Raw genomic sequence first — 26,364 nt, forward strand, 5'->3', positions numbered from 1 at the left:
ATCCTTTTTTTCCTTCAAGAGAGCTCAGTGTTTTTAAGACCTCTTCTGCAATGGTTATTTGTTCTAACATGGTCTGTTTGCCTCCTCAGCTGCTTTACCTTTTGTAAAAAGGTCTTCTGCTTTACCTTTTGCTTTACCTTTTTACATGACTTGTTTTATAACAATTGATGCCTTTGGCCCTGTTGTCTGTATGTTTTCTTTAAAACTATGTATTTGTGGTGCAACTTTTTAATTATAGAAAACAACATCTTTTCACTCTAAAATTTGGACTCAATTTTAGGGTATATCCTGAGTCTTCAGGACACCTAACCCTGAACGCAACATTTGTACCTAACAAAATGTTTGGACTTTAGTTTTTATAGGTATAGTAGTTTGCTGCAACCAACTCAGGACAGCCTGTGATAGAGACAAGATCAGAACTTGAGAGATTTGACTAGACAGCATGGTCACTTCAATTCTTACTTATCCGTACTAATATAGAGGAAAAATTCAACCTTTCTAAGGAGGAATCATTAAAATGCAAAGTTCCCTTTTGTCAATACGTATAATGAACAAATTAAAAAGTTTGAGGGCATATAAGCTTAGCTGGCTTTAGAACAAGATACTTACACCTGTGCAAAAGTGAATCAAAAGATCTATTATGAGCAAAGATGATTTGTGTCAAAGGGGCATGAAGAAGAGCTTATATTAGATTAAATCTGAGGTCATGTTTTGCTCTGTTTGTTGTTCTTTAGAATGGTGTAAGTTAAAAAGTTTGTTTTAAAGAGCAGACATGATTTTTTTTTTGTTATTAACAATACGGTTATTTCTTGCTTGAACAGCCTTCAGTAGCCTATGTACATACTACACCAGGCTTACCTTCAGGCTGGGAGGAAAGAAAGGATGCAAAGGGCCGTACTTATTATGTCAATCATAACAATCGAACCACAACATGGACACGTCCCATTATGCAGGTATGAGGTTCTGTTATATTGCTCAATTTAGATAGCACACAGCCTGTATTGAGTATAATTTCAGTTGAAGCAGCTCTTCAGAACTTTGAAAGTTTTTTAAAAAATCTAAGCGTTGTCATGACAACTCAGGATAATCATAAAAAATTGCAATGCCTGGGATTTTTTTGGTTACTTTTCTTAACTTTATTAAGGTACAGATTAAGTCGATTGCTACAATGGAAGGAATTTCCAGAGAGGTACATAGTACCAATAAATAGAGGCAAATGCATTCTTAGGATTGAAATTGAAAGGTTGGTTGCCTGATTAATAATATGGTATATTGTTTGCTCTTCCAATGGAATTAAAATTAAATAATGTACTTGCTCTTTAAAATAGTATACTTAGTATTTAATAATAATAATAATAAATATTGATATCATATTTTAAATGTCCTAACTCTGGATGAACCATGATCCTGACAACTAACTAACTTAGTTTTCCATCTGAACTAGCTTGCGGAAGATGGCATGGTTGGGTCAGCAGCAAGCAGCAACAACCACTTAAGCGAACCTCAGATCAGACGGCCTCGCAGCCTTAGTTCACCCACAGTAACTTTATCTGCTCCACTTGAGGTGAGAAACAGACTTATCAACAAATATCACTTATGTGTGACTTCTCTCTCTGATGTCTTTATAACTTTTTATTTCCTTCTTAGTTACTAACAGCCATTTTTCCCTATTGTTAATTTTATCATAATATGTTGCTGTTTTCTTGCAGTTTTCCATCTGGATCTTTATATTATACAATAGTATTACCTAACTTCTATTATTATTGAATGATACGAATGAATAGTCAGTCTTATATATGATAATTTGAGTTGGTCAGCTAAAACTAATTCTGTGCATTTCTCAAACATGGGCTGCTATGACTCCTCTCAAGTGCTACAGTTGTATAAGATCAGAAATATTTTTTTGAGTCAACATTTATTTTGATGGTGTTAACTTTGAAAATAATACATGCAATTGAGTTTGGATAATTTTGTAATCAAGATACTGATTGAATTTCATATTCCTTGTCTTTCAAAAGGGTATTCAATGTATATGTCTTTACAAATAATTTAGAATACTGTTATATGTTGTTCATTGCAACATATCAGAAGTATAATTTATGTGGCTTCCTAAGCAATCAAAGATGATGTGTTTTTTACTTCTGAAAGTATGGTTAAACCTCACAAATCTATTAAACATGGCTGTGTTGAGGAGAGCAAGTTCTTAAAAATTTCTTCTTTGGACTGAAAGTGTGGCACCTTATTTGTCCTTTCTCACCATCTCTTTCCTAATTCTGTCCCTTTCTGTCCTGGTCAAAATGTTGAAAATTTGTAATTTCAAATTGATATAAGGAGACTAAACCTCCATTTATTTTAGGAACTTGTTTTAAGGTCATGTTTAAATGTTTTGTCTGAAATTTTAATTGAGAGATCCATTAAAAAGTGGATAATGTCACCTTAAATTTAGGATACTTTTCTGTTTAAAAATGAGATACATTGCACTAGGAAGCACACAGCAATGTTTGCAATTTTTTTCTCTGTAAAATGAAACATTGACATGTACAGGACAGCTTCAGTAAAAGATATGATCATATGTAAATACTGCAGACATTATCATTGCAAAGAGAAGTGATAAAACACTGTGTCCTTTAAAACAAAAAGCTTAGTAAGTTAGAAGTAGCTAATTAAGAGGAATTTAGCTAAATTCTAGGAAATCAATCCCAGCACTTAATTCTAGAATGAATTGCATCTGGAATGAAAAAAATTGTGCTGTGAAACCGCGTTTTTTTCAGTTTCCTGTATGAAGTGACATTTTGCAAATCTTTGTATCTTTGATTTTCTTCAGGGTATGAAGGACTCCCCTGTGCGCAGAGCAGTGAAGGACACCCTTTCCAATCCACAGTCTCCACAGCCCTCGCCCTACAACTCTCCTAAACCACAACACAAAGTTGCACAAAGCTTCCTTCCTCCTGGCTGGGAGATGCGAATAGCGCCCAATGGCAGGCCCTTCTTCATTGATCATAATACTAAAACTACTACATGGGTAAGGAGAATTCTAGGTAATGAATTTTAAATCATTTGCCATCTTTTAAATGTTTTCATCTTGACCACTCTGTTTTTCTTCATCTGGCATTTGTCTTGTCTTTAAGGTTCAAGTTCCATGGGATTTGTTAGCCTAACATTTCATAAAACTGATGTAGGGATCTGACTTGAATCCTCCATGCAATGATGTACCGTAGCAATAGTTTTAATTATCTAATTTCATGTCATGCCTGTAGTGGTGTTCATTTCAGAGAAAGGAAACTTACTTGTACATATCCACTGAAAATAGATTTTGGTGGATTTACATATCATGTACAATGCAATAGTGTTTTGCATTTTGTATTTGACCTTTTTATACTTGACAAACTATTGCATATCAGTCTTTTGTGACCTATTTTACTTGCCTCTTTTTACCTTATTCATTCATTAGTGTCATATCTGTGCATTAATAAAAATGTAAGAAGCTCATTTGCATCATTTTCCAGCCTTTTTGTGATAGGCTTATTTCTCATTAAGTTTTAAGAGCCAAAAATGTGCATATGAATCTTAATACCACTTAGGGGAATGCATGCGTTCCTAAGAAGAGGGCTTTATTTTTTAACCGTATCTCTGCAAATAACACACTTAATGGAGCTAAGGACTGACCCTAACTACCTCTTAATATTTAAAAAATTCATTGCAATTTTTGAATCTTAATAAAGTATGTGACACATGCAAATACTAAATGTGTTGTCACTTTTATCTGTCACAACTTGATCTGTTGGATTTACAGTTCCATATATCTGTTACAGGAAGATCCACGACTGAAATTTCCAGTGCATTTGAGATCAAAAGCTTCTTTGAACCCTAATGATTTGGGCCCCCTTCCTGTAAGTGACAATGTGTATGTATTTGAGTATATAGCTGCTATCTTATATTAACTGATCTATTATTGTAGTCATATATTGTACATAGACACATACGTTGATCTCATTGCTTTTATGGATTTGTGCCAGGAGTTGGACTTGATGATCCTTATGGGTCCCTTCCAACTTGGGATATTCTATGATTCTGTGATTAAAGCAACATTTACATATAGCACCAAAAACTTTGTTGTTATCTGTGAATCAGTCAGGCTTTTTGAAGCCAGCCCATAGTATTCTGAAGTGATTGAACATTTATTTGCTTATCTGAAGCTTGGAGCTTTGAAGAAATTTACCTTGGTTTTACTTCCATCTGTGTGATTTTACGTAATTAACAGTTGCTTTAGAAAAAAAGAAGCAGATAGTTCAAAGTGAACTTTGTTATTGTACCAGTGTATACTGGCATTCAGAAATCTAAATAAATTTTGTTTTTGAATGAAACTCCCATATGCTGTAGGGAAAATCATGGTACTAACCTCGAAAGTTTTGTCATATTTGTGACTGATACATAATACTGATTTACATGCATATCAAATACAGAGTTTTGCTTTGTTTTTAAACTGCTGTGTTCTTAATGTCTGGGGATAATGCATGAAATCTGAAACCTTTTATAAAGTGCAAATTTTTACAGTATAGTGGTGGTTCATCACATTGCCTTATATATATTAAATATGCTTTTGAGAAATGGTCATTGAAATTTTATTTACAACTCAGCTACTAGTTGTCACCAGCAGTCTCAGCGTGTATTATGGACTTTGTCTGCAGACAGCTGTGCCATTAGAAAAGGTGATTGTCCCACTGTATAGGATGCGGCAGGTTATATTATCTTAAACAAATTGAATAATGACTCTTTGATCCTACTGATTTTCATTGTAATGAGTTGCAATTTACTTAGAAGAACTGCTCTGTCAGCAGACCAGAATGTGTGCTGCTTTTGGGCAACTGGTAACAAATTCTGCCTTTCATCTGGTGGCAATAGCCTGTTACCACCTATGATCAGACATCCTCCTCTTAAACATCCTGAAATCTCCCTGCGCTGGTCTTGACTGGCAAAAGTTTTGCCTTGTATTTAGATCAAGCTAGGCAACTTTTCAGGCCCAGTATCTCAAAACACTGATTACATCAAAAGCTATGTTCAGTTGAATATATTTATTATGTTGAATGTTCTGATTACAACACAGAAGTAATGTGATTTTTCTTGAAGAAAACAGCTGTGGAAGTAGCTGTTCCTTTGTAATTTTTCAGATACATTGAGCATGCATTAATGTCCAAGGACATGTTGCTTAGATAAAGAGGCACTGAACAGGAGAAACTTAGCCTGTTAATCGCAAGAGATAAAATGTGCTATGAAGTCAGGGTAGCCTGACACGCATCAACGGAAGTATATAATTAGTCACAGATTTAAACTCAATTAAACAAGCCATTTTTGACTGAGGTAAAAATCACAGAATCATTGAATGCTTTGAGTTGGAAAAGACTTGAAAGACCACCCACTTCCAACCCCCCTGCCATGAGCAGGGACGCCTCCCACCAGACCAGGTTGCTCAAAGCCCCATCCAACCTGGCCTTGAACACCTCCAGGGATGGGGCATCCACAGCTCCTCTGGGCAACCTGTTCCACTGCCTCACCACCCTCATAGTTAAGAACTTCTTCCTAATGTCTAATCTGAATCCACCCTCTTTTAGTTTGAAACGATTACCTCTCATCCTATTGCTACACTCCCTGATAAAGAGTCTCCTCACAGTGTGATGACTGCAGAATTTAGGAGTTGCTTAAAAAAGATTGAAATGAAATCATTTCTTTTCTATATTGTATAGAAAGCTGAAGCTAACGTATGGCATACAGGTGGAGTGAGTACTAGATTGGACATCATTGCATGTGCCAGCAGTGTGCAATTTGTTCTCCTTTCTATACAATAATTGTATGGAAAATGAGAAAAAGGGAATGGAAAAAAAGGCAAGAATTGAGGGCTAGATTACACGTTCTCATCCCACTCTATTAGGATTTATATAATTACAGTAAGTAACCCACAGGTGTTTCAGAAGTAGAAGCAGAAATTCTCAAATCTAACAGATTATGGATAATCTATTCTCTATGATCATTTCCTCATAGTAGGAAACAGGTGTAAACCCTGATGCAAGAAGTTTCCACTTCAAAGCTTAAAAAAATATTTACTATATTAGATGCAGTCACCTGGGTAAACAGCCAGTTCTTTGAATCTTGCTAGGTTTTTGTCCTTGGCATAATGCATCTGGTTTTGTGTGTCCTACTTGACAGGCACCTTTCAGACAATTTAAGCAGGCATGGATAATGTATTGCTTTGTGCTGTTTGAGAGTGGTATTATTTCATGTATTTTCTCTCTCTCTTTTTTTTTTTTTTCCCAATTCCAGCCTGGCTGGGAGGAAAGAATACATTTGGACGGAAGAACGTTTTATATAGATCATAGTAAGTAAGCACTCGGGTACTACAGCAATTAGACAAAGGGAGGTAATAAATATTGAAGTGAAAGCTTTATAATTTTACTCTTCATTTAGGAAGCCAGGTGTTGATATGTGGAGACATTGATACCAGAGACTTAGTGCCCTCATACGGTACTGTATATTCACTGAAAGCTTGCTTTTAATTGGCTCATCAAGCTTTGTCCCTCTCTGACTTGTGAAGCATTAACATTTCTTCTTTGTGGTTTCTTTTGTTCTTGTTGATATTTTGGATTCTTTGTTGTTGTTGTTGATGATCCCATGGCTTATTTGCACTTTAATGAATTAAAATACACACTAGGAATAGAAAATAAGATGAGAAAAGATCATATAGCCACAACTCCATATATAGGCAGTGGAGAAATTAGCACTGATAATACTCTTTCCTCTCCCTTGAGAAGGTCTTGTGGCAGTGCTGATTCTGATCTTATTTCCTATTTATAGCATGTTATATTGCACCCAGCCCATTAATATCTATTCAGTTCTGTTAGTGAAGTTCTAGTGTAAGTGATGTTTCATTGTAGATTTGTCTTATTACAGCATCTCAGAACTACTGTGTTAGTTTTTGTCGTTGTTTGAAAATAAAGCAGCCCAGAAAGGGTTTTATTCCCTCTCCCCCTTTTTTTAAAGACTTAAGCTGGACTTTCTAATGAGGTATTACTACAGACTGTATAAGCTTCACAGAAATAGATAATTCACAAAACGATTGGAAGGGGGTATATTTGCTACACAAAACTTACAGAATTAAAATCCTAATACTGCCAAATATGCATTACAGTTTGTTTTTCTTTCAGTATCAGTAACATTAAATCCTATGCAAATCTGCAGTTGTATTTACATAGTACGTTATTAAATCCCTATCTCTAAATCACTGTCTCTAAAAGTAATACCTATTTCAAAATTGCACACATACTTGTAAATAAAAAACAGAAATAGTACACTCATCAACAACAAGATTAGCCTTTTTCAAACATTATTATAGAATTATTCTTTACATCTTCTGTTATTATTTCTGCCAAGAGATATTTGGAGACTTAAATCTGGCAAATTATGGTAAACTGCTGCCACTGAAGAGTCACAGAATAAAACTGTTATTTTAAAAATATCTGTATAATTGTTGAATCTTCCTAGCTTTGAAAAGGTTTAGTTTTTCTGTCTCTAAAAGTAAATGGAGCGTTGAAGAAATATATTCCCCAAACTAGTTTAATTTTTAGATAAAAATACATTTATTTGCATCTGAAATCTCTCTCTATTCCCTCTGTTGATTTAATTTTTCTTTTACCCTTTTAGATAGCAAACTTTATAAAAGTTTGTTGGTTTTCTTTTGTGTTTTTTTTTTTTTTTCCTGATGATGCTACTTGCTTCCAGCAAAAATCCTTTTTTTCATTGTGGTACCATACTACTAGAATTGCCAGGGGACTCTAGAAGCAGAGGTGATGCCAGTGATTATTACAGTGGACACGTTGCAGCTCCGCTGTGATAACATTGTGCTCAGTATTGAGTAAATGACTGCAGTCAGCATTTGGTGTTCAGTCATTTGGCTTGAACAATCTCAACAGTAGCATTTGTTTCCACAGTTCTGGTAAGGAAGTACAATGACATTTGACCATAATGATAGGTTTATGACAGAGCCTGCTGGCTCTTAATTGTTTGATGAGAACTTGAGAACATATGCTGAAATCAGCCATGTGTATGATAACTGTGCTTCCTCTAAACATGCAAGTCTCAGTAGTCCATTACTGTGACAAACTGGCCATTGTTTTAGTCATTCTTAGCTGAAGTGATTAGTTAGGATGCAACGAGTGTACTCAATTTCACTGTTAGAATACAATAAGAATGTTGAAAGTATAAACTGATTCAGCTACTATTAATGTCTTGGTTCTCCAGATATATTTTGTAATTCTTACGCATAATTATTCAATACTTTTGTCCTATCAAAATACGGATAAAATAATTTAGATAGTACTTGTAACATACTAATGTGAAAACATGATACTTTTCAGATTTTAAGTATAAACAGTCCTAATTTGTCCAGTAGTAAATTCCTTTATATTGTATATTTATCTGTATACATATATATATATGGTCTCTAGTTCTCTGTGATTGGCCTTAGCCAGCTGAGTCAACAGTATTTGCCATCCATAAACAAAGTAATATTCTCTATTCACATAGCACGTTTAAACTTCTGCATTTCCTAGGAGCCTTATAGGAAATTATGATCTACCTGTTAGAAGGTATCCTGAAGAAAAACACAAAGGCTTTCCAACCATATTCAGAATAGTTACCAGTGGTTCACTGACAGAGGAATGGATGTTTTAAATGGGTTCCCCTCAAATCTGTCTTGGATACACCATCTTTCAATATATTGAACAGTAAATTAGAGGGAATGTACGCATTAGATTAGCAGAGCACATGAAGGATAGGTGTGAGAGGAGCTCACTGGAGCAGGATTAGAAATCAGAATGATTCTGATGAGTTGCAGGTGCAGTGTGAAGACATCGTTTTATAGCAACTGCAAATTGCTACTCAGAATAGGAATAATTAGCAGAATTTTTGTTGAAAAGGACATGAAAAATGTCAGCTGAACAAGAGGTAGTTCATCTTGTGATGTATCAACAGGAATACCTTAAACAATTCTCCTAATCTCATCAGCACTGGTGAGGTCTCAGCTATAAAAATGTTGTATCTAGCACAGGGTCCGACCCAAACCAAGAGAATAGAAAACCGTTTCAAAAGGGACCAGAGGAATAGATGGAATCCTCAAAAGCCCTAAGGCCTGATTTATGAGGGAAGAGAGAGAGTTTTGAATTTGTGTGAAGACTCAAGAGAGATGGTAGCTTTTCAAAAATGTGCTGTAAAAGGAATGGATTTAATATCCACATGCACTTTGGACAAGACAGGGAAACTCAAGCTACAATTCCAGGTAGAGCGGTTCAGGTTAGGTTCTTATTGTAAGGGCATTTAAGCCCTGGAATAGTGTTTATGATACGAAGTCTCTATCACTGTAATATTCTGAAGAACAACTTAGACAAAATTTATCAGTAACAGCATACTTAAACATATGCTACGGTAGTAAGAGAGAACTGACAAACTCTCTAAGTCATTTACAGTTCTGTCTGATTTCATAGAAAATTACCACCATAATTTGTGGCCGTCAGTTTCAAGTAGGTATAAGAAATGAACTGGTAAACGTTGTAGAATGTAATTTGACTGAAAAGGTTGAAATGAGATGACAAGGGCCAACTCAGGAGTCACGCTTTTAGGGCAGGCTGTGGTCTGTGAAGTACATGGAGCTGTAAGTCTAACAAATTTACTCCATAATTGCCATGAGCACTAAATAGACTTAACGTGTAAAGGAAAATAAAAGAGTAATTTAACGTTAAGTTAACTGATAGATCAAAATTTCTTGAAATGTGCTTGTGATCTTCTTGAATTTTCTGTAGTAACATTTAATGAATGTCAGCTTTCAAAATCTAGTCCATGCTAAAATTAATTTGAGATGCTCAAAACTAATGTGGTTTTTTTTCCAACTGTAGAAACACGGAAAACTCCTATGTTTTAAAATAAGTGGGATTGGTTCTTTGCTTTTACCCATAGTGTCCTTAAAAATAATTTTCTTGAAATCTAGTGGTTTCATTCCCAAACCTAGTAATTACAAAACTTAAAATCTTGACTACCCTTTTAATATGCAGTTCATAAATCAAAGCAGTGCATGTAACTAACAGGTGTATTATTCTTACCCTTCCAGTGTAGGAAATAGATGATTTGAACCTTGCCATTGGAGATGGCGTTTAGTTTGGTTTTTGGAGCATTGTCTTATTGTTGCAACATCATCATTTTGTTGTGATTCTGTTGTGTTCAGAATCTTGTGAGAAACAGTTGTCTGGAGGCAGGGAGAGTTTCACCATGGTCCTGTATAACCTCACTGTATAACCATATAACGCTGCTGGTGCTCTTAAAAACTGTAGATGAAAAGAACTGAATTCTGCTGCCTTATTGCCAAAATCTGCCTTGTCAAAACTGAACGATTTCTTATACCATAACTGTATAATTTTTCCTCCCTTTACCAATCCTATAACCTTTTCATTAAAATCAGTGTCTAGGACTTTTTTTTCCCCAAAGAGATGTTATACCTTCCCCTCCAAATTTAAATTCAGACTGTTTTAAAATTATTAAACCTTGCAGAATTTGAAATAAGTAAACTTAGTCTGTCATTTGACAAAGTTTTTGGGTTCCTTTACCTTTCAGGCATGAAATCTGTGTATTCCTAATATGTGTTGAATCCAAGACCATGTTTGAATAGAACATGTTTACTACTATGGGTGTTGAAATAAAACCAGTGTAATTACACTGGATTATGTTGTAGTTTTGCATTTTTGTATGAGTGTTTTAACTAAACAGTGTGGTGGGGTTTTGATGGAGATGCGAGAATGCAGTCTTTTCTAACCCTGAAATACTAAGTTGTGGAAATGGTAGGGAAAACATTTGTAGGGAAATACAAAACAAAACAAAAGAAAAAACACCATAAATTCACAGTGTGATAATTGAGAAGTAATGATATAATTTCTTTTATTATTTACAGATAACAAAATTACCCAGTGGGAAGACCCCAGACTGCAGAACCCAGCGATTACGGGTCCAGTAAGTACTGCTATGGTTCTTTTTGCATGAAATGCTGTGACTCATGTACTGTTAAGCAACAGGTCATGCCTGTTCTCCAGATGAGGTAAGACTGCTTGTTGAACGGCCAAGGAAGCAGGACCAACCTCCGCCTTTTCCTGAGGGACACAGGAGGCTCAAGTACCTGCTTTTGTAAGCCTCCAAGGGCAGGGGAAGTTGCTGTCATGTGGCCCTGCTGACAGGGTTCCCCCAAACTGATGCCCCTCTGTGGACCATCTTTTGCTTAGCATAGAGTTGAGTGCACTGGAGACTCTTCCAGCCCGCTGCCAGTGGTCCAAAGCAGTATTGGGCTAATTAGGAATCACTGGAACGTTTGTTACTGGAGTGCTGAGCACACTACTCCTAGGTCAGACGACAGGTTCAAAGTTGTTGGTTCTTGGAGTCTTTCCTGGCAATGGCTACCTACGTAGGGAATTTTTCCTATGTTACAGTGTGATTCCTTTATTGTAGTCATTAGCATGTGATGACGACTTCTGCCTTGGAGCGTCTAGGAAACATTCTTAATCAGTTTGTGACAGTAAATCTCAGAATACTTCTGTTTCAGCCAGGAGGAAGAGAGGGCTCTTTCTTCAGAAGGATAGAGACAGCTTTGTTTGGCTGGTTTTAATTTCTGGATTGCTGTGTTACTTCTGAGCAAAGGTCTCCATCTGTTTTGAAACTGCATGGCTAAATATTCTGACTGATGTTTCACTCTGAAATGTGGAACCGTGTGAATTCTCTTTTCTTCTATTTTCCTCCTGCAACCAGAAACGTTCTGTGCTAAGTGCCGCACTTTATTGCTCCACTGTGTTCAAATAGTATATTTTCGTATTAAGCTGGGCATAAAGGGTGTCTGCTCTGATTCTTTGGTTGGAAGATCTTGTGAGTTTCCGACCAAAAACTCTGTGCTGAATTCTAGATTGTTAGGTTTTAGGAATGCGTATAGGAGAACTGTTCATATTTACCATTACCTGTGTCGTTACTGTCAAGATAATTCTACTGAGCTGAGACACTGAGCTGTTCATTTTTGGATTTCTGGAAAATAAAAAGCTGTTACCACTTGATACGGAAAAGATGTGACTACTTTGTGGATTCTGAATGCAATAAAGGCAATAATCAGGCCTATCAAATTTAAGAGTCAAAAAAAATCCTGCATATGAACTAAGTTTTCAGAAAAACAACTTTAGAAAAAATGAATGTTTTTAACTTAGTATCAGTTTTTTAAAATATTAAATATATGGAATGGTTCTTTGACCTTTTTATGCTGCTTTAGGCTACTTTATGGTATTTTGAGTGATCGGATTTCCAACCTAAAGATGTTTCCAGGTAAAAAAAATCTGCCAAGAATACTGTTTAATTTGGGGTAAATGCTCAAGGATCTCAGACAGGCCACAGCAGATGAACTACTAGATGTTGTAATCCCAGTTGCTAGTGTTTATGAATAAGGTTGATAATTGTCACGTGTTTGAACATAATTGCTGTTGTACTGATGTAGCCATTTAACATGCACATAATGCTTGAGATACTAGTTTGCAATGTTACACAAATTCTTCTACTTATGTTCCCAGAAACCATAAGCATAGATGACAGAGTCTGTTTGGGGAATATTTGTTTCAAGATAATCAGGGTCAATCCTGACCAAATTAAGGAAATAACAGTATTATTTTATTTTTAAGAGAAAGCAAGATTAGATCCATTTTGCAGTCATATACCCATTAAGCATTCATCTTAGTGCCTTTAACAGCGTTTTTGGTGCTATGACAAAAACAAAGTACGTAAATTGCATTTCACATTGTGTTCAAACAATGAAAACATGTCAAAAGATTCCTTAATGTCTGTGGTAAAGTCATATTATCATCAGAGTAAAATGATTTAATATGATTTTTTAATTTTTCATGTTTTATCTTTCACAAGAGAAAGATTATATAGAAATATTTGTCTTATGCTCTCACATACATGAGTCTACTTCAACACCAGCCCTCTCATGAAAACCCACTCTTCCCTCAGATCTGAACTTGAACCAGAGCTTTGCAGTTTGTGATTCATCTTTCAAGGAATAGAAAATGTAACTTTTAAATCCATAAATCCATATTCTTTGGTAACAACAGTTTCAAGACCAGCTTAGATGAGGCCCTGAGCAACCTGATCTCGTGGGTGGCATCCCTGCCCATGGCATGAGGGTTGGAACTAGATGATCTTTGAGGTCCCTTCCAACCCAGGCCGTTCTATGATTCTACAAACAGTCATTTTTAAAAATATCATACGGCATGCTTATCATTTCCTAGTGAAATTCATAGTTGGCAGCATTGCATTCTAATCGCTTTGTATTAAAAAATGTTTTTGTTTTTTCTGCTCCTAAAATAAGAAAAAAAATGAGGGTAAGTATTTGATTAAAAAAAAATGGCTAAACGTTTTGATACCTTTTAACTGAACTTACACACTAAGAAATGGGAAGATTTTGGGTTCTGTATTTCATGCATACTGTTGGGGTTTTTACATGAACCTATGGCATACATATCTAGATAGTATTCAGATTTGGTTTTCATTTGTTTAAATAATATTGGAATATCAATTTGTTAAATACTGGAATAATCTGTGTTTATGATTCTCTCTCTGATAGGCAGTTCCATATTCTAGGGAGTTCAAACAGAAATACGACTACTTCCGGAAGAAGTTAAAGAAACCTGTGAGTATAATAGCCATGCTGCTTTGTGTTGAAGCCAATTATGTTATGTCTGGGGAGAAAAAAAATAAATATCCCAAGAGTAGATACAGAATGGTGTTTCATGCTATAACAAATTTGCTAGTTTTTCTTGATCATCCTGCTCCTTAAAAAAGTAGAAACCAAGAAAATGAAGAAAAGTTTGAATTTGATCGATGGATTTCTCAACAACAGCACTTACAAATATTTAAGATTTGCACTTTGTAATATGAATGGAAAGTCAAAGTGATGAGATAACAAGAAAATAGCGGTGATTCACTATTTTCCATTCCAACTGAGTCTAATTTGTATGTTAGTTTAAAAGACTTTATGTTGAAAATAGGCTTGAGGCTTGGTATTTCCCTTTGTCTTCAACAGTGAGTTTGGAAAGACAGAGCTGGAACAAACTGGCAGAGCAGAGCCCACAGTATTACTGCATCTGGCACAAGCTTCTCACATTCTTGTTCTGTAAAAATAACTTCTTTAACTTAAGAGAATGCAAGTTATTAGCATGCATATGGTAATGACTTGTAATTGACAGCAAACAGCCTTGGCAGCATCAACTCTAATATGAAGAGGGACTCACCAATGTCTTTATGGGTTTGTTGATAGTTCCTTGAATTTGCATCTTGAGCTTGACTTGTGACTGGACACAATAAGTATTTTAATTGTCAGGAAAAAGCAAACCTCCTGAAATGCTTGTTTCAAGTCAATTTTATCAGGAAAACTGTACCTGACCGTAAGGGTCACGTTTATCTGTTCATCTCCTGCTTCTTTCTTCAAATACTTTACTCAGTTCTCTTCTGTCTTTTCTGAATTCGTCTCCCTGGGCTTTCATAATGGGTGTTAGTGTTCTCTTTTTTCAGACAGAAATTCTTAAATATTTTGGCAGTCCTGTTCTGTTTACATCTTGGCAATTCAGTACTGTTTTATGCGTGGTACTGTTGGTGTTCTTAATGGTGAAACAGTTCTGGCCTTTACAGATATCTGAGTGAAAGGGTTGCATAAAGCTTGTGTGTTTTTTAACATTTTAAGCTAAAATTACCTTTAAATAGAGCATAGTAATATCAACAATTCTTGCTTTTGTTGTTGTTTTCATTACTTTATCAAATATCATAGAAATCTCTGAACCCCACTAGTGGAACTTACCCAGTTCACCATAATGTATCAACCTGTGGACTTAGAGAGCATTGGAAAACAAGAATAAAGGAAACTTGGTACACTCAGATGTGTAATCCGTCCTTTAGTTTTAAGCTTACAGTCAGTAATTTCCCTGAAGACTATTTATTGAGACTAATTGATCTCCTTTCACACAGGCCGATATACCAAATAGATTTGAGATGAAGCTACACAGAAATAATATTTTTGAGGAGTCCTACAGAAGAATCATGTCTGTGAAGAGACCTGATGTACTAAAAGCCAGGCTCTGGATTGAATTTGAGTCAGAAAAAGGACTTGACTATGGAGGTGTGGCTAGAGAGTGGTTTTTTCTCTTGTCCAAGGAGATGTTCAACCCTTATTATGGTCTTTTTGAATATTCAGCAACGTAAGTATCCATTATAATATTCTCACTCGTAAGCAATATATGTTAGATTTTGAGTAAAATGGAAAGTTACATTGGAGAGTAGTTATATCATCCTTCATGATACATGAATTTGTACTCCTATCAGTCAAGTCTATCTGTTCTGCATTATCATTTATCATTTCCTTTTCCAAGAAACTTTAAATTTGCTGTTGAAATCTCATAAAACAATCTCATTGCTAAAACAGTATTCGATGTTGCCTTGCTTGCAACAATAGTAGATTCCATTTTTGAGGCTAGCAATAGTAGGAGGAGTGATGCCAGACAAAACTTTTTTATGTCCTCCCAGTGCATTGTAAAGCACCTGCCTTCCAGAATTACAGTGTTCTTTGTAATTAGCTCATAAAACAGCTTCTCATTTACATTTCAGTAGTTATACGGCACTGGCCTTGCATGAATTTAAATGTATTTTTGTCCAATTTTAAACCCCCTGAGTGTTGCATTAGTAAATGAGAGAGCAGGTCTCTTGCTTAAATTACATCTGTTTTGGTCTGCTTATGTAATTCCACATTGTGCACTTAGCCACAGTAAGGATAGATTTCTTAATTGCAAGCAGCAGTTTTTATGTTTTCATGTCAATATCAAACTCGCTCCTTTCTTTAATGAGCATTGAATAAATTGTAAAGTAGATGAACAAAGCTGTATAATAAGGGTTTTCTTGCATTTGCTTCTCAGAAAAGACACGTTTTGTTTTTGGAGGAAAACATAGCTTACAAAATATTGACTAGTTCAGAATGCCTGTGTGTTAGTAGAATTCACTGGATAAACATTTGTTTTGAAATATTATTACCACTTATGTGATAAATGTCACTGCAATTACTTTAAAAACAACATTATTTTCATTTGAGGTTCAATTTGATGGAAAGGTGTATTTTAAATTGTAAGCATTCACACTAGAGTGAGGCTTCCTCTCAACAATAAAGATAAATAAAAATATACTAGAGACAGAGTGGGAAGAGGGAGAGAATCAGAAGGGAGAAAAATGTGTTCATGTGTTGAAATAAAAATAGTTTAATAGGATAGAAAAGGAAGGGAAAATAATATTAATACTAAGCTTTATAGATATATATGTACAAAGCAAGCAGTGCACAATGCAGTTGCTCACCACCCGCCAACTGATGTCCCCCCAGCCAACTGCCCCAGTTTTATTGTCCCACACGACGCCATAGGGGATGGTGCGGAATATCCCTCTGGCCAGTTTGGGTCAGTTGTCCTGGCTGGCCTGGCTCTGTCCCCTCCCAGTTTCTCCCAGCCCCCTGGCTGGCAGGGCAGTATGAGAGACTGAAAAGTCCTCGACCTAGCGCAAGCAGTGCTCCGCAACAACTGAACCATCAGCGTGTTATCAGTACTATTCTCATCCTAAATCCGAAACGCAGCACCATGCCAGCTACTAGGAGAAAAATGAATGTCCCAACCAAAACCAGGACGCTGACAGAAAGCGTGTGAAAGAAAGTGTTCATCACCAAGACATTAGTGTAAAAGTAGTAATTATTAATTTGCATGATGTTCTTAATCTGTGAAAAAGATGCATGTTTTTAAGTAGACGTTTTTCTCGTTTCTTAAAATAATTTTAGTTATAATTCATAGTTATTAGTTACAATTTATAGTTACAGTATGTACAGTATTGATAAATTTTAAATTGTGTGTCAATCCGCATGCTTTAGAAGCTGAGGTGATACATCATAGAAGTCCAGACTACGTTTGCACATTCCTGGGTTCACCTTCCCCCTTTTCTTTTGCCCAAGGTCATCCTTCAGTGAGATTCAGTGACCCTCCTTATTATGGGAGATGCTCATTAAAAATTGTGTTTTTTTTGTTTGTTCGTTTGTTTAGGTTTTTGGGGTTTTTGGTTTTGATTTTGTTTTGTTGGGAAGGATACAGTGCTGTGTATAGCAGAGGATAAAGCTGTTTGCCTTTTGTACCTTACACTTGCCACAGGTGGAAGGAACCCTGTTACCCCAAGGGCAGGATTATTAGTAACCTTTGTCAAATGGTCATTATGGTCATTAAGGCATTACATGGGACGGACAGGAAATGGCCCTAAGCTCTAACATATCTGAATATCTGTTTATTTAAAGACATGGTTCTTAAGATATTTTTTTCTTTCCCCAAAATAGGGACAACTATACACTTCAGATTAATCCTAATTCAGGTCTTTGTAATGAAGATCATCTTTCGTATTTTACATTTATTGGACGGGTTGCTGGTCTGGCAGTATATCATGGGAAGCTATTAGATGGTGAGTTACTATACTGTATGGCTAAGCTACTCTTACTGGATTTTTTTTTAAATGAAATAAATCACTTCAATAATTCATATGCTTTAGAATGTTGTATATCTTGAAACAAAGTCTAAGAGAAAGTAATGGAACTGGAAGCTTTGGAAATTGCATTCCTGTTAAATGCATTCCTGTGAAATTGCATTTCCCGTTAAATTCCATTTAAATGGTGATTTTGGTAAAATGATAGTGTCTTGCTCAACAAATATGTTTCATATAAAGTTTTGCTCCTTTCTCTACTCTTGTTAGCCCTAGAGAATCTCCATTTTCAAATAATCTCTATCCTGAAGGAAAATCACTAAATTTGTATCATCCACTTATATGTAAACCAGCTGAAGCCAAAGCAGTTGCTTGTTAAGTGCAGCATGCATTTTCCTATAAAATTATTTCTCATTGATTGAACGAGTAAATGAAATTTTTGCTCAACTTTGGAATCCCAGAATAACCAAGAAAGCAACCATTATAAACTGCCTATATTTTATTTAGAGACAGTGCAGCACAACAACAGAGGAAGCTCATAGTCCTGTTTTTCTAGCATCTCCTTTGAGAGACAAATGGCAATTTTAAGTGCATTAGAGTACCTTGAGCTCAATTCCCCATCTTTTGTGTCTCTCTACCATGTAACTAACATTGGCATAATTCTTGTAATTGAAAAATTGGGCTTGCCGAGTCTAAATAAAAAATGAGCCTGCTGTGTTAACTTGAACAGTTACGGCACTGTTCCCCTTGCAAGATATTTCTTTCCCACAGGCACACTGAGAAATAGCATGGTGTTTCATCCTTTAGCAGTCACATCTTTATGTAAGGTGAAAATGCAGAATAGCAGAGGTAACACTTTTCCTTTTCCCCCTGTTTTAGGCTTCTTCATCAGACCTTTTTACAAGATGATGTTGGGGAAACCGATAACTCTAAAAGACATGGAATCAGTGGTAAGATAACATTTGAAACTTAACAGCATTAGTAATTATTTGAGTTTTTCTCATCTGGGAAACTTTGTAAGAGCTAATAATTCCAGTAAAGTGCATGGTGGAAAACACAAGGTTATGGTTTTAAGACCTTGAGAATGGTATGTACTTATTTTTTTAATAAAACAAATTTTCCCTGCCACGTCAGCAGTTTCAGGACCAGTGCACTTAGAGCAGTTAGGGTTGAGAGAGAAGAGGCGTGAATAGGCCAGTAAGAGGCACAATACAGGATGGTGCGCAGTTGTGTTTACGCATTTTCCACTGAGTCAGCTGTCTCCCTGTTGTGAGGAACACTAGCAATAGGCCCTGCTTTTCCCTTCGTCTTTTCCCTTCTTCTTTTTTCCCTTCTTTTCATACTTTGGAGCAGGATGAGGTGGACGCAAGGACATAGTTCTGACCTGGTAGCATGGGAAGTTGTCCACAGTAGCGGAAGGAGAAGGGGTTGCCAAATGATCAACAGTTTTCCCAAAAAGAGACTTAATGAATGCAGCACAACTTGTGCCCTGGTATCTGCTTTGGTTTTGTTTTCTGCACTTCATCTACTTCCACTCCTTCAACATGAATTGCAATCGAGTACTTTTGTGTTCATTGCTCCCTGGGAGAAAAAATAACTGCTTTATAAGTTAGTAATCTCTAACTTTGGATTTTAGAATGAAGGAGCACAGTAAACAGGATCGTGCAGATGCCCAATCTAGACATGTGCACTGCACCAGTACTGAAATACAGTACACTTCAGATGTATACAATAGCTAAATGTAAAAGGTTTTCTTGAAGTTAGTAGGATGATACCCGTCTTGTCTTCTTAATGTATTCTACATAATAAAGATACAACCTGTTCAGGAAATGGAGGGGATTTTTTATTCGTCAAATGTCAAGAGCTTTTAATAACAACAATATAATCAGTAACTGTATAATATATTGTTGATGTAATGAAGCGGTACATAAATAGTGTTGAGAAGAACAGCTTTATCTAGAAGACATTCTCTAACCAATTAGTACAATCTATTGTATAATAACAAAGTTACAAGTCAATTCAGGAGAGTTACACAAATCTAAAAATACAGCATCTAAAAAATGCAAATGAATAAGATAATTAATCTTACCCTGCTTTACAGTAGCTATACAAATAAAAAGGTTCCCATCCTTCCAATCCCTTTGGAGTTCTAATTTTAGATGTTTTTATTTGTTTATTTTAAAATTAAATTGCACATTTAATGTTTATATATTCCAACGTTGCTTAATTTCAATCTCCTGTAGGATAGTGAATACTACAACTCTTTGAAGTGGATCCTGGAAAATGACCCTACAGAGCTGGATCTCATGTTTTGCATAGACGAGGAAAACTTCGGACAGGTATGTAAAGGTTAACCCAAAAGTCTGTACATCCATCCTACTGATTATTGCCAAAAGGCAGCATGATGTGCTTGTGGACCTGATTGAGACTGCTGAATGTTAATGTCATTACAGGCTTTGAATATTAATCTCCCTTTCTCTGCTGCTGAGTTTTGTTTTTTTGGCTGTGGTTGCTGTAAGTACTCAGGTGGCACTTGGAGGGGTAGGGGACAAGCGATGGCAGAGCCCATCTGTGGTGAGCTGAGGCCGCACGTAACCTCAGAGAGGTCTTGGTGACAGACTGGCTGCATCTGTGGTTCCTGTGAGCTTGGGGCCTATCCGTGAATGTGGGAAAAAATTAAGTGCAATTTGTCTTTACCCATGACTAACACAAGCTGTGTCCCCTTCCCCACCTCTGCTGGGCCTGGAGAGGATGAGCAGCCACCAGCCAGCTGCCTGTGGTGCTCCTGAGGTCAGGTTATTTTCCCTGCAAGAGCTGTGGCTTGGCCGCACTCCCCTGGTGGCTCCCTCAGGCACAGGAAGCCTGTTTGGCTCACCCTCATAAATGCTTGGAGGGTGGGAGACCTAACTGTTCTTCACCCTTCAGCAGTTACACCTTTAAGCTTTCCTGCACAGTTGTGAGAGCTGGAAAGTGTCTTTTGTAAAGTAAAATGAAAAGAAGGTGTGTGAGGAGCAGCTGAGAGAACTGGGGTTGTTTAGTCTGGAGAAAAGGAGGCTGAGGAGCTTGCAGCAAGGAGGGTGCCAGTCTTTTCTCAGGTGACAAGTGATAGGACATGATGCAAGGGCCTCAAGTTGCTCCAGGGGAGGTTTAGATTTGATATCAGGAAGAATTTCTTCACAGAAGGGGTGGTGAGGCACTGGAACAGGCTGCCCAGGGAAGTGGTGGTCGCCACCCTGGTGGTTATTTAAGAGATGTGTGGTGTGGTGCTTAGGGACATGGTTTAGCAGTGGACTTGGTAGTGGTAGCTAATGGTTGGACTTGATGATCTTACAGGTCTTTTCCAGCTTAAACGATTGTATGATTTTTCATGAGCTATCTAAGGCTGGAGATGCTAAAGAAGGAAATTCTATTCTTGTCAAGAGCAATACGATGTCTTTCTGAAGAGCAGTAGAAGCTGGCTGAGAAGCAGACTGAAATACTTATAAGGAGTAATAAAGGTGTTACAGAATCTTTATTAGAAAATTGTCTCAGCTTAGGACTGTTTGGGGCCTATAGGTGAAGATGTTCTCAAAAGACAAAATAAGTAGTAGAATGATAATCAGTGAAGTGCATGACAAGTGACGCATAATTAAAAAAAGTACATAAGTGTTTATACTTTTGGGGAAACTTTACAAACTGCTTTTATAAATAGCTGCAGGTTGAGGCTCACTGATTTGTTTCTTAGTTTACCTTATTATATCTCTCTGCATGTTGTTTCTATCTATCGGGGTTGCATATTAAGTAATTAAGTAAATTTATGGTTTCTTTTGTCTTGAATATAACATTTTTCCATGTTTTCATAGTATGTGTGGGGTTGTTGGGGAAGTTCCCAACAATAGCCAAAATACTTGACTTTTCTTCTCTCCTTTCCTTTAATGGAAAATGCTCCCAAGCACCCATTGTTTTTAAAAAATGAAATCTTGTGCCTACAATGTATGTAAACACCAGGATCTGCATTCAGAAATATCCTTCCCCATAGCTGCACTATCGAGCACAGGGTTTGGTAGCTCTTTTGTGTAAGCATGAACTGGTAAAAAAAGTTACCAACTTCTGTCTTTCATGGTACCTAAGTCTGCATTAATTCTGTCGAATTCGTGCTGATAAATTACTTTCACCAAAAATTGAATGTATTATTTGGTCTTGTAGTTTCTTGTGAACTGTAATGAACTTGTTTCCATCTTATGCTCATATGATGGTTGTGCTCACCATCCTCAGCAAATCTGTGTTTAAACATTTCTATAATCCATTTTTCTACTTTACTTTTTTGTCCTTTTTACAGAAGAGTTTCTCTCTGGATATCAAGTAGTATTTTTTCAAGCATTTTGACGAATTAGAAGGCATTTTTCTATCCTTATGAAAATGGAGTATGTGTTTTCTTTACCCAAATGAACCTGCTGTTCACGACTAGAATTTTGAAAATAATTCATTCTTAAGAGTGATCATAGAATAATTTGTTCATAATGATGCCATCTTTAGATGTGGAATATTTTGATGGCTCATTAGCTATTACAGTGTAGTAATTTTCTAGTACTACTTGTAAAATGCTGCTCAAGGGTGGTGGATTTCATGAGAAACGTGTCCTGAAATAATGTCATGTTTTGCTGTTTTGTGTTTTTTTTTCTTTAAAATATAGACGTATCAAGTTGACCTGAAGCCAAATGGGTCAGAAATCATGGTAACAAATGAAAACAAAAGGGAATACATTGAGTAAGTATATGTTTATGGAATTTATCCTGAGTGTAACAACACACAGTAGCACTGTTTTGAAATTCACCCTACTGCAACTATTGTAGTGCAGTAAATCATCAGACATCCCTTTAAAAGAAAATCCTTTTGATAACATAGTGTGCTTATACCTAATCCTTAGAAAGTTTAGATTTTAACCTTTATTGTTGTATGATTTAACTAATCGAGGTAGTCTATGATGTAATAGGAAACACTATCTTCTTGATGTGTAGGCATGAGGAATATTCAAAAAAGGATGGAATTTCTCTGAATGATTATTGCAGACATCTACATCTAAATTACTCAATCTAAGCTGAAACTTCACCCTTCACAACTGCTGAAATTGTGAAAGAAATGGCACTTCTTGGATACAGTAATTATCATGTTAAAGCAGGCATATCAATTCGGCCTGCTTCTGTGTGTTGACTACACTGAAGTGCCTAGGGTGACTACCTCAGCTTTGCAGATCTCCTAAGGGGAGTGAGTTTCCACCCCGGAATTTATTTTTTCCAGATGAACTGCTGTCACAGAATACAAATCAAGAATAAATGCAGATGTGAACAGCAAACTAATTCTGGAGAAAAGAATGCAAATAGGATGTCTGTCTAATTTAGTTTCCTTAACATCAGAGTATGGTTGGGAGATGCTTGAAGAGAAACGGAAACTGTTAAGGTTGCTAATTAAGTCTGAAGTCTTCTAATGAATGTGTTCATGTTTTTGTTTACCTACTATAGTCTGGTCATCCAGTGGAGGTTTGTCAACAGAGTTCAAAAACAAATGAATGCTTTTTTGGAGGTAAAGTACTTTTTTTCCTTTCTACCCAAATAATACAAACATATTTTTACACAGACTTCTTATATATCTGTATCTCATTAAGGGAGTGAGGAGCTTTGCATGACTGCACAAGTTATGGAATGCTTACATATAATGGTTTCACAGTTCTCCTTTTTATAAGAGCATTCTCTTTCAAGTTTAAATTACTTGAGTTTGAAATAATCTAGTGATTAATTTTTAAATTAGAGATTCATAATACTCAGGAACCGTATATTTCATTTTCAAAATCCTTCTTTGTTGTCTGTCATTTAATTAACTAGTGGCTTTCCCTGAATCCAAGACTCGTAGATAAAAAACTTAGTGTTACATACTGTGCAAATATCACCTTTATTTTGCTTTCTCTTAGGGATTCACAGAACTTCTTCCAATTGACCTGATTAAAATTTTTGATGAAAATGAACTAGAGGTGAGTTTGTGTAACTGATGTCCAGAGACAATAAACCAGATCAATCTCATTGCAAAAGATATGTTATATTCTGAAGTCACTAGATCTTCAGTGAATTAGGAGACAAAGATGCTTTACTTATAGTGGGAAATGAGGAATTTTTCCCAAAAAAATTAATAAGTCTATTGATAAAGTAAAAGCACAAAAATATTATTTACTCAATGAGGTGGTTGAGTATGTTCATATGTAAAGCATGCAAGTAACTTACTGAGTTAATGTTGTTATGCTTATACTGGTCATATTTTGAGCAAAATACTATAAAAGATGCTGTCACGTGAAGCACATGTACTTCTATTGTACAGTGTTTCTCCAGGAAAGTGAGATATTCTTTGAGAACTCTCTTGGGGAGGAGCTCAGCTCTCCTTTATGTCTGCATTTATATTTGCACCACTTAGCTGTTTAAGAGGTCAGACAACAGAGGGAGAGGTTAATCTTGTTTTTCTGTTAAAGTGCAGAGGATAATACTAATACCATCTTCAGTTAACACCATAATGATTACTTCTGTATATAGTTACTGATGTGTGGCCTTGGCGATGTTGATGTTAATGACTGGAGACAACACACAATCTACAAAAATGGTTACTGCCCAAATCATCCTGTTATCCAGTGGTTCTGGAAGGTAATACTCTTATCACGTTTCACTTCTGTGGCTATTCCTAAAAGTCAAAGCTACCTTACTGTGTTGCAGTTTGTTTCTGGCTTTTTTAAATCATTGTCACGATGATGCATGGGAAACGTGAAGACTATGTAATTGTACCAACAGGAACTATAATATAGTGATGTTTCACTAACCCAGAGTTATGGTCCCAAGAGATCCTGTCATACAGCAACACTGATTTTTCTTTGAAACTTTTTATTCCTCTGCCTGATTTTTAAGGTTTTTCTGCCATCTCTGTTTCTCTATTCTCCCTGCTAGGTATATTTATAATTGTCACGTGCCTGTTGTGCACCAGGCAGGTACAGGTCATTGATCATATGAAAAGGAAAGTCACCTCATAAAGGTGAACAGCATTTGTAGCTCCCACCTGCTGCCAGGACATTGTCTCTTTGTTGCGGCCTGAGGACAGTTGGAAAAGGATGCCTCTGGTTTAACCAGAGAAATGGCCTGCTACTTCTATGACCCCCTTCAAAGTTATGTGTCTATTTCTTACAGTCTAATACAAATAGATAATTTACTCAGCTTTGGGTTGGTTTCGTTTAACAGCCACATGCATAGCTGTGAAAGTGACTCTTTGTTTCTCAATAGGCTGTTTTACTGATGGATGCTGAAAAACGGATTCGATTACTGCAGTTTGTTACTGGGACGTCACGCGTGCCTATGAATGGATTTGCTGAACTTTATGGTAAGCTTCCTTTCAAATGCCCACCGATTATGCTCACCTTTAGAATGGCTATACAGACCACTTCTGAACTTCAACAGGAAAGCCTGGGCATTACTGAAATACAGGTATAGTCAACCTTTACTCCCACATAAGATCTCTTCTAGATGCCACCAGCCCTGGAGAATTTGGGGGGCACCTTGAGAAGTAAAGTTTTTGTGCACCATGGGTGTTGTGTAGACATTCTCCTTGCTCAGGAATGAATCAGCTCCCACAAAGAAGAGTTCAGCTGTCAACAGCAGTAATACTCACGACACATGAAGAAGAGGAGATTGCAAGTTTATCCAAGAATGCTATTTTTTTTGGTGTTAATATTTGAGCTTTTTTCTTTGGCATTATACATACTCTATGCAAATGTAGCTAGGTGAACTTAAGCTGTTTGTTTATTTGCAAATAAGTAACTGAATTCCTATTTACTTTAATGTAATTTTGATTGAGGGAGTTTGTACCAGGTATTTTTATACCAGTTGAAAATCTAGCCTACAATTTGTGCAAACATATAATTTTAAAAATAGCATTTAGGTAGTTTCTGTAGTGTCCAGTAATTTAAATTTCATATTTTTCATTTTCAACCAGGTTCAAATGGTCCTCAGCTGTTTACAATAGAGCAATGGGGAACTCCTGATAAACTGCCCAGAGCTCACACATGGTAAGTCATAAAAGCATAAAATTATTGCTTTTCTGTATTGTTATAGGGCCAGGAAAGGGGAGAGAGTGATGTCTATGCCTATCTCAAATACATTTTAGCTTGGGACAATACTGTGTGTGTGCGTGTATTTATTAAAAGGCAAAGAAAAGTTAGTACTTATCTGCTGATACAGTTGCAGAATGTGTTCCAGGAAGTAGCAAGGTTCAACTTCAGTAGTTTGCCATTGCTTCCGACAGTCTCTGAAGAATGCTTGGTTTAGCCTTCACATGCATACATGAGAGATAAAAGACTGTTAATAAAGCGGTTGTAGGTGTTCTGCAATAAATGTAGGTAAAGGAATCCACAAGAAACTCATTACAGCCTAGACTTTTTGATAACAATTTTTAAATGGTATTTTAATTTACTCTAAGTAACCCTTGCAACTCTGGACATTTCTTCTGGTAACTGTTTTTGCGCTAAAATGCATGTTAGAAGAGCTAGCTTTTCCCCATGGGCTTTCTAAGGTAAATTTACTTGTGCTGCATAGAAAAGCTAGTGTTTAGAACATGGCACTCTTTCAATAAAAAGCATTTTATAGAATAAAAATATTATTAACAAAAAATACATTCCAAAAAATCAACTCTCAATTACCTGTGAAATTGTACATGACTTTTTAAAGAGCTTCTTTTGAGCTTTCAATACTGTTTTCCTAA

At 36.3% G+C, this 26,364-nt stretch overlaps 2 protein-coding genes across 25 annotated transcripts in view; one reads left to right on the plus strand and one right to left on the minus strand.

The window, feature by feature from the left end:
* The window catches only part of NEDD4L (NEDD4 like E3 ubiquitin protein ligase), a 149,927-nt gene that overhangs the window by 122,652 nt on the left and 911 nt on the right, over nucleotides 1–26,364 (plus strand). For 16 of the 23 annotated variants that reach the window (XM_080571932.1, XM_080571931.1, XM_080571934.1 and 13 more), the window contains 18 exons: nucleotides 822–953; nucleotides 1,445–1,564; nucleotides 2,825–3,022; nucleotides 3,813–3,890; nucleotides 6,316–6,370; nucleotides 6,460–6,516; nucleotides 10,985–11,043; nucleotides 13,682–13,747; nucleotides 15,079–15,308; nucleotides 17,462–17,583; nucleotides 18,481–18,551; nucleotides 19,845–19,940; nucleotides 22,274–22,347; nucleotides 23,100–23,160; nucleotides 23,546–23,605; nucleotides 24,156–24,263; nucleotides 24,891–24,987; nucleotides 25,600–25,672. In XM_080571932.1, the coding sequence (XP_080428058.1) occupies nucleotides 822–953; nucleotides 1,445–1,564; nucleotides 2,825–3,022; nucleotides 3,813–3,890; nucleotides 6,316–6,370; nucleotides 6,460–6,516; nucleotides 10,985–11,043; nucleotides 13,682–13,747; nucleotides 15,079–15,308; nucleotides 17,462–17,583; nucleotides 18,481–18,551; nucleotides 19,845–19,940; nucleotides 22,274–22,347; nucleotides 23,100–23,160; nucleotides 23,546–23,605; nucleotides 24,156–24,263; nucleotides 24,891–24,987; nucleotides 25,600–25,672 (1,757 nt within the window). The remainder of the gene's footprint in view (nucleotides 1–821; nucleotides 954–1,444; nucleotides 1,565–2,824; nucleotides 3,023–3,812; nucleotides 3,891–6,315; nucleotides 6,371–6,459; nucleotides 6,517–10,984; nucleotides 11,044–13,681; nucleotides 13,748–15,078; nucleotides 15,309–17,461; nucleotides 17,584–18,480; nucleotides 18,552–19,844; nucleotides 19,941–22,273; nucleotides 22,348–23,099; nucleotides 23,161–23,545; nucleotides 23,606–24,155; nucleotides 24,264–24,890; nucleotides 24,988–25,599; nucleotides 25,673–26,364) is intronic. The other 7 variants (XM_080571914.1, XM_080571935.1, XM_080571917.1 and 4 more) reach the window with 1 other exon arrangement.
* ALPK2 (alpha kinase 2) overlaps nucleotides 19,423–26,364 on the minus strand; it is an 88,991-nt gene continuing 82,049 nt past the window's right edge. For both annotated transcript variants that reach the window (XR_013942741.1, XR_013942742.1), the window contains one exon: nucleotides 19,423–25,932. The gene's annotated coding sequence lies outside the window, so the exon portion shown is untranslated. The remainder of the gene's footprint in view (nucleotides 25,933–26,364) is intronic.

This window comes from Anser brachyrhynchus (genome assembly GCF_964034855.1).
Source record: "Anser brachyrhynchus genome assembly, chromosome: W".
Taxonomy (NCBI): Eukaryota; Metazoa; Chordata; class Aves; order Anseriformes; family Anatidae; genus Anser; species Anser brachyrhynchus.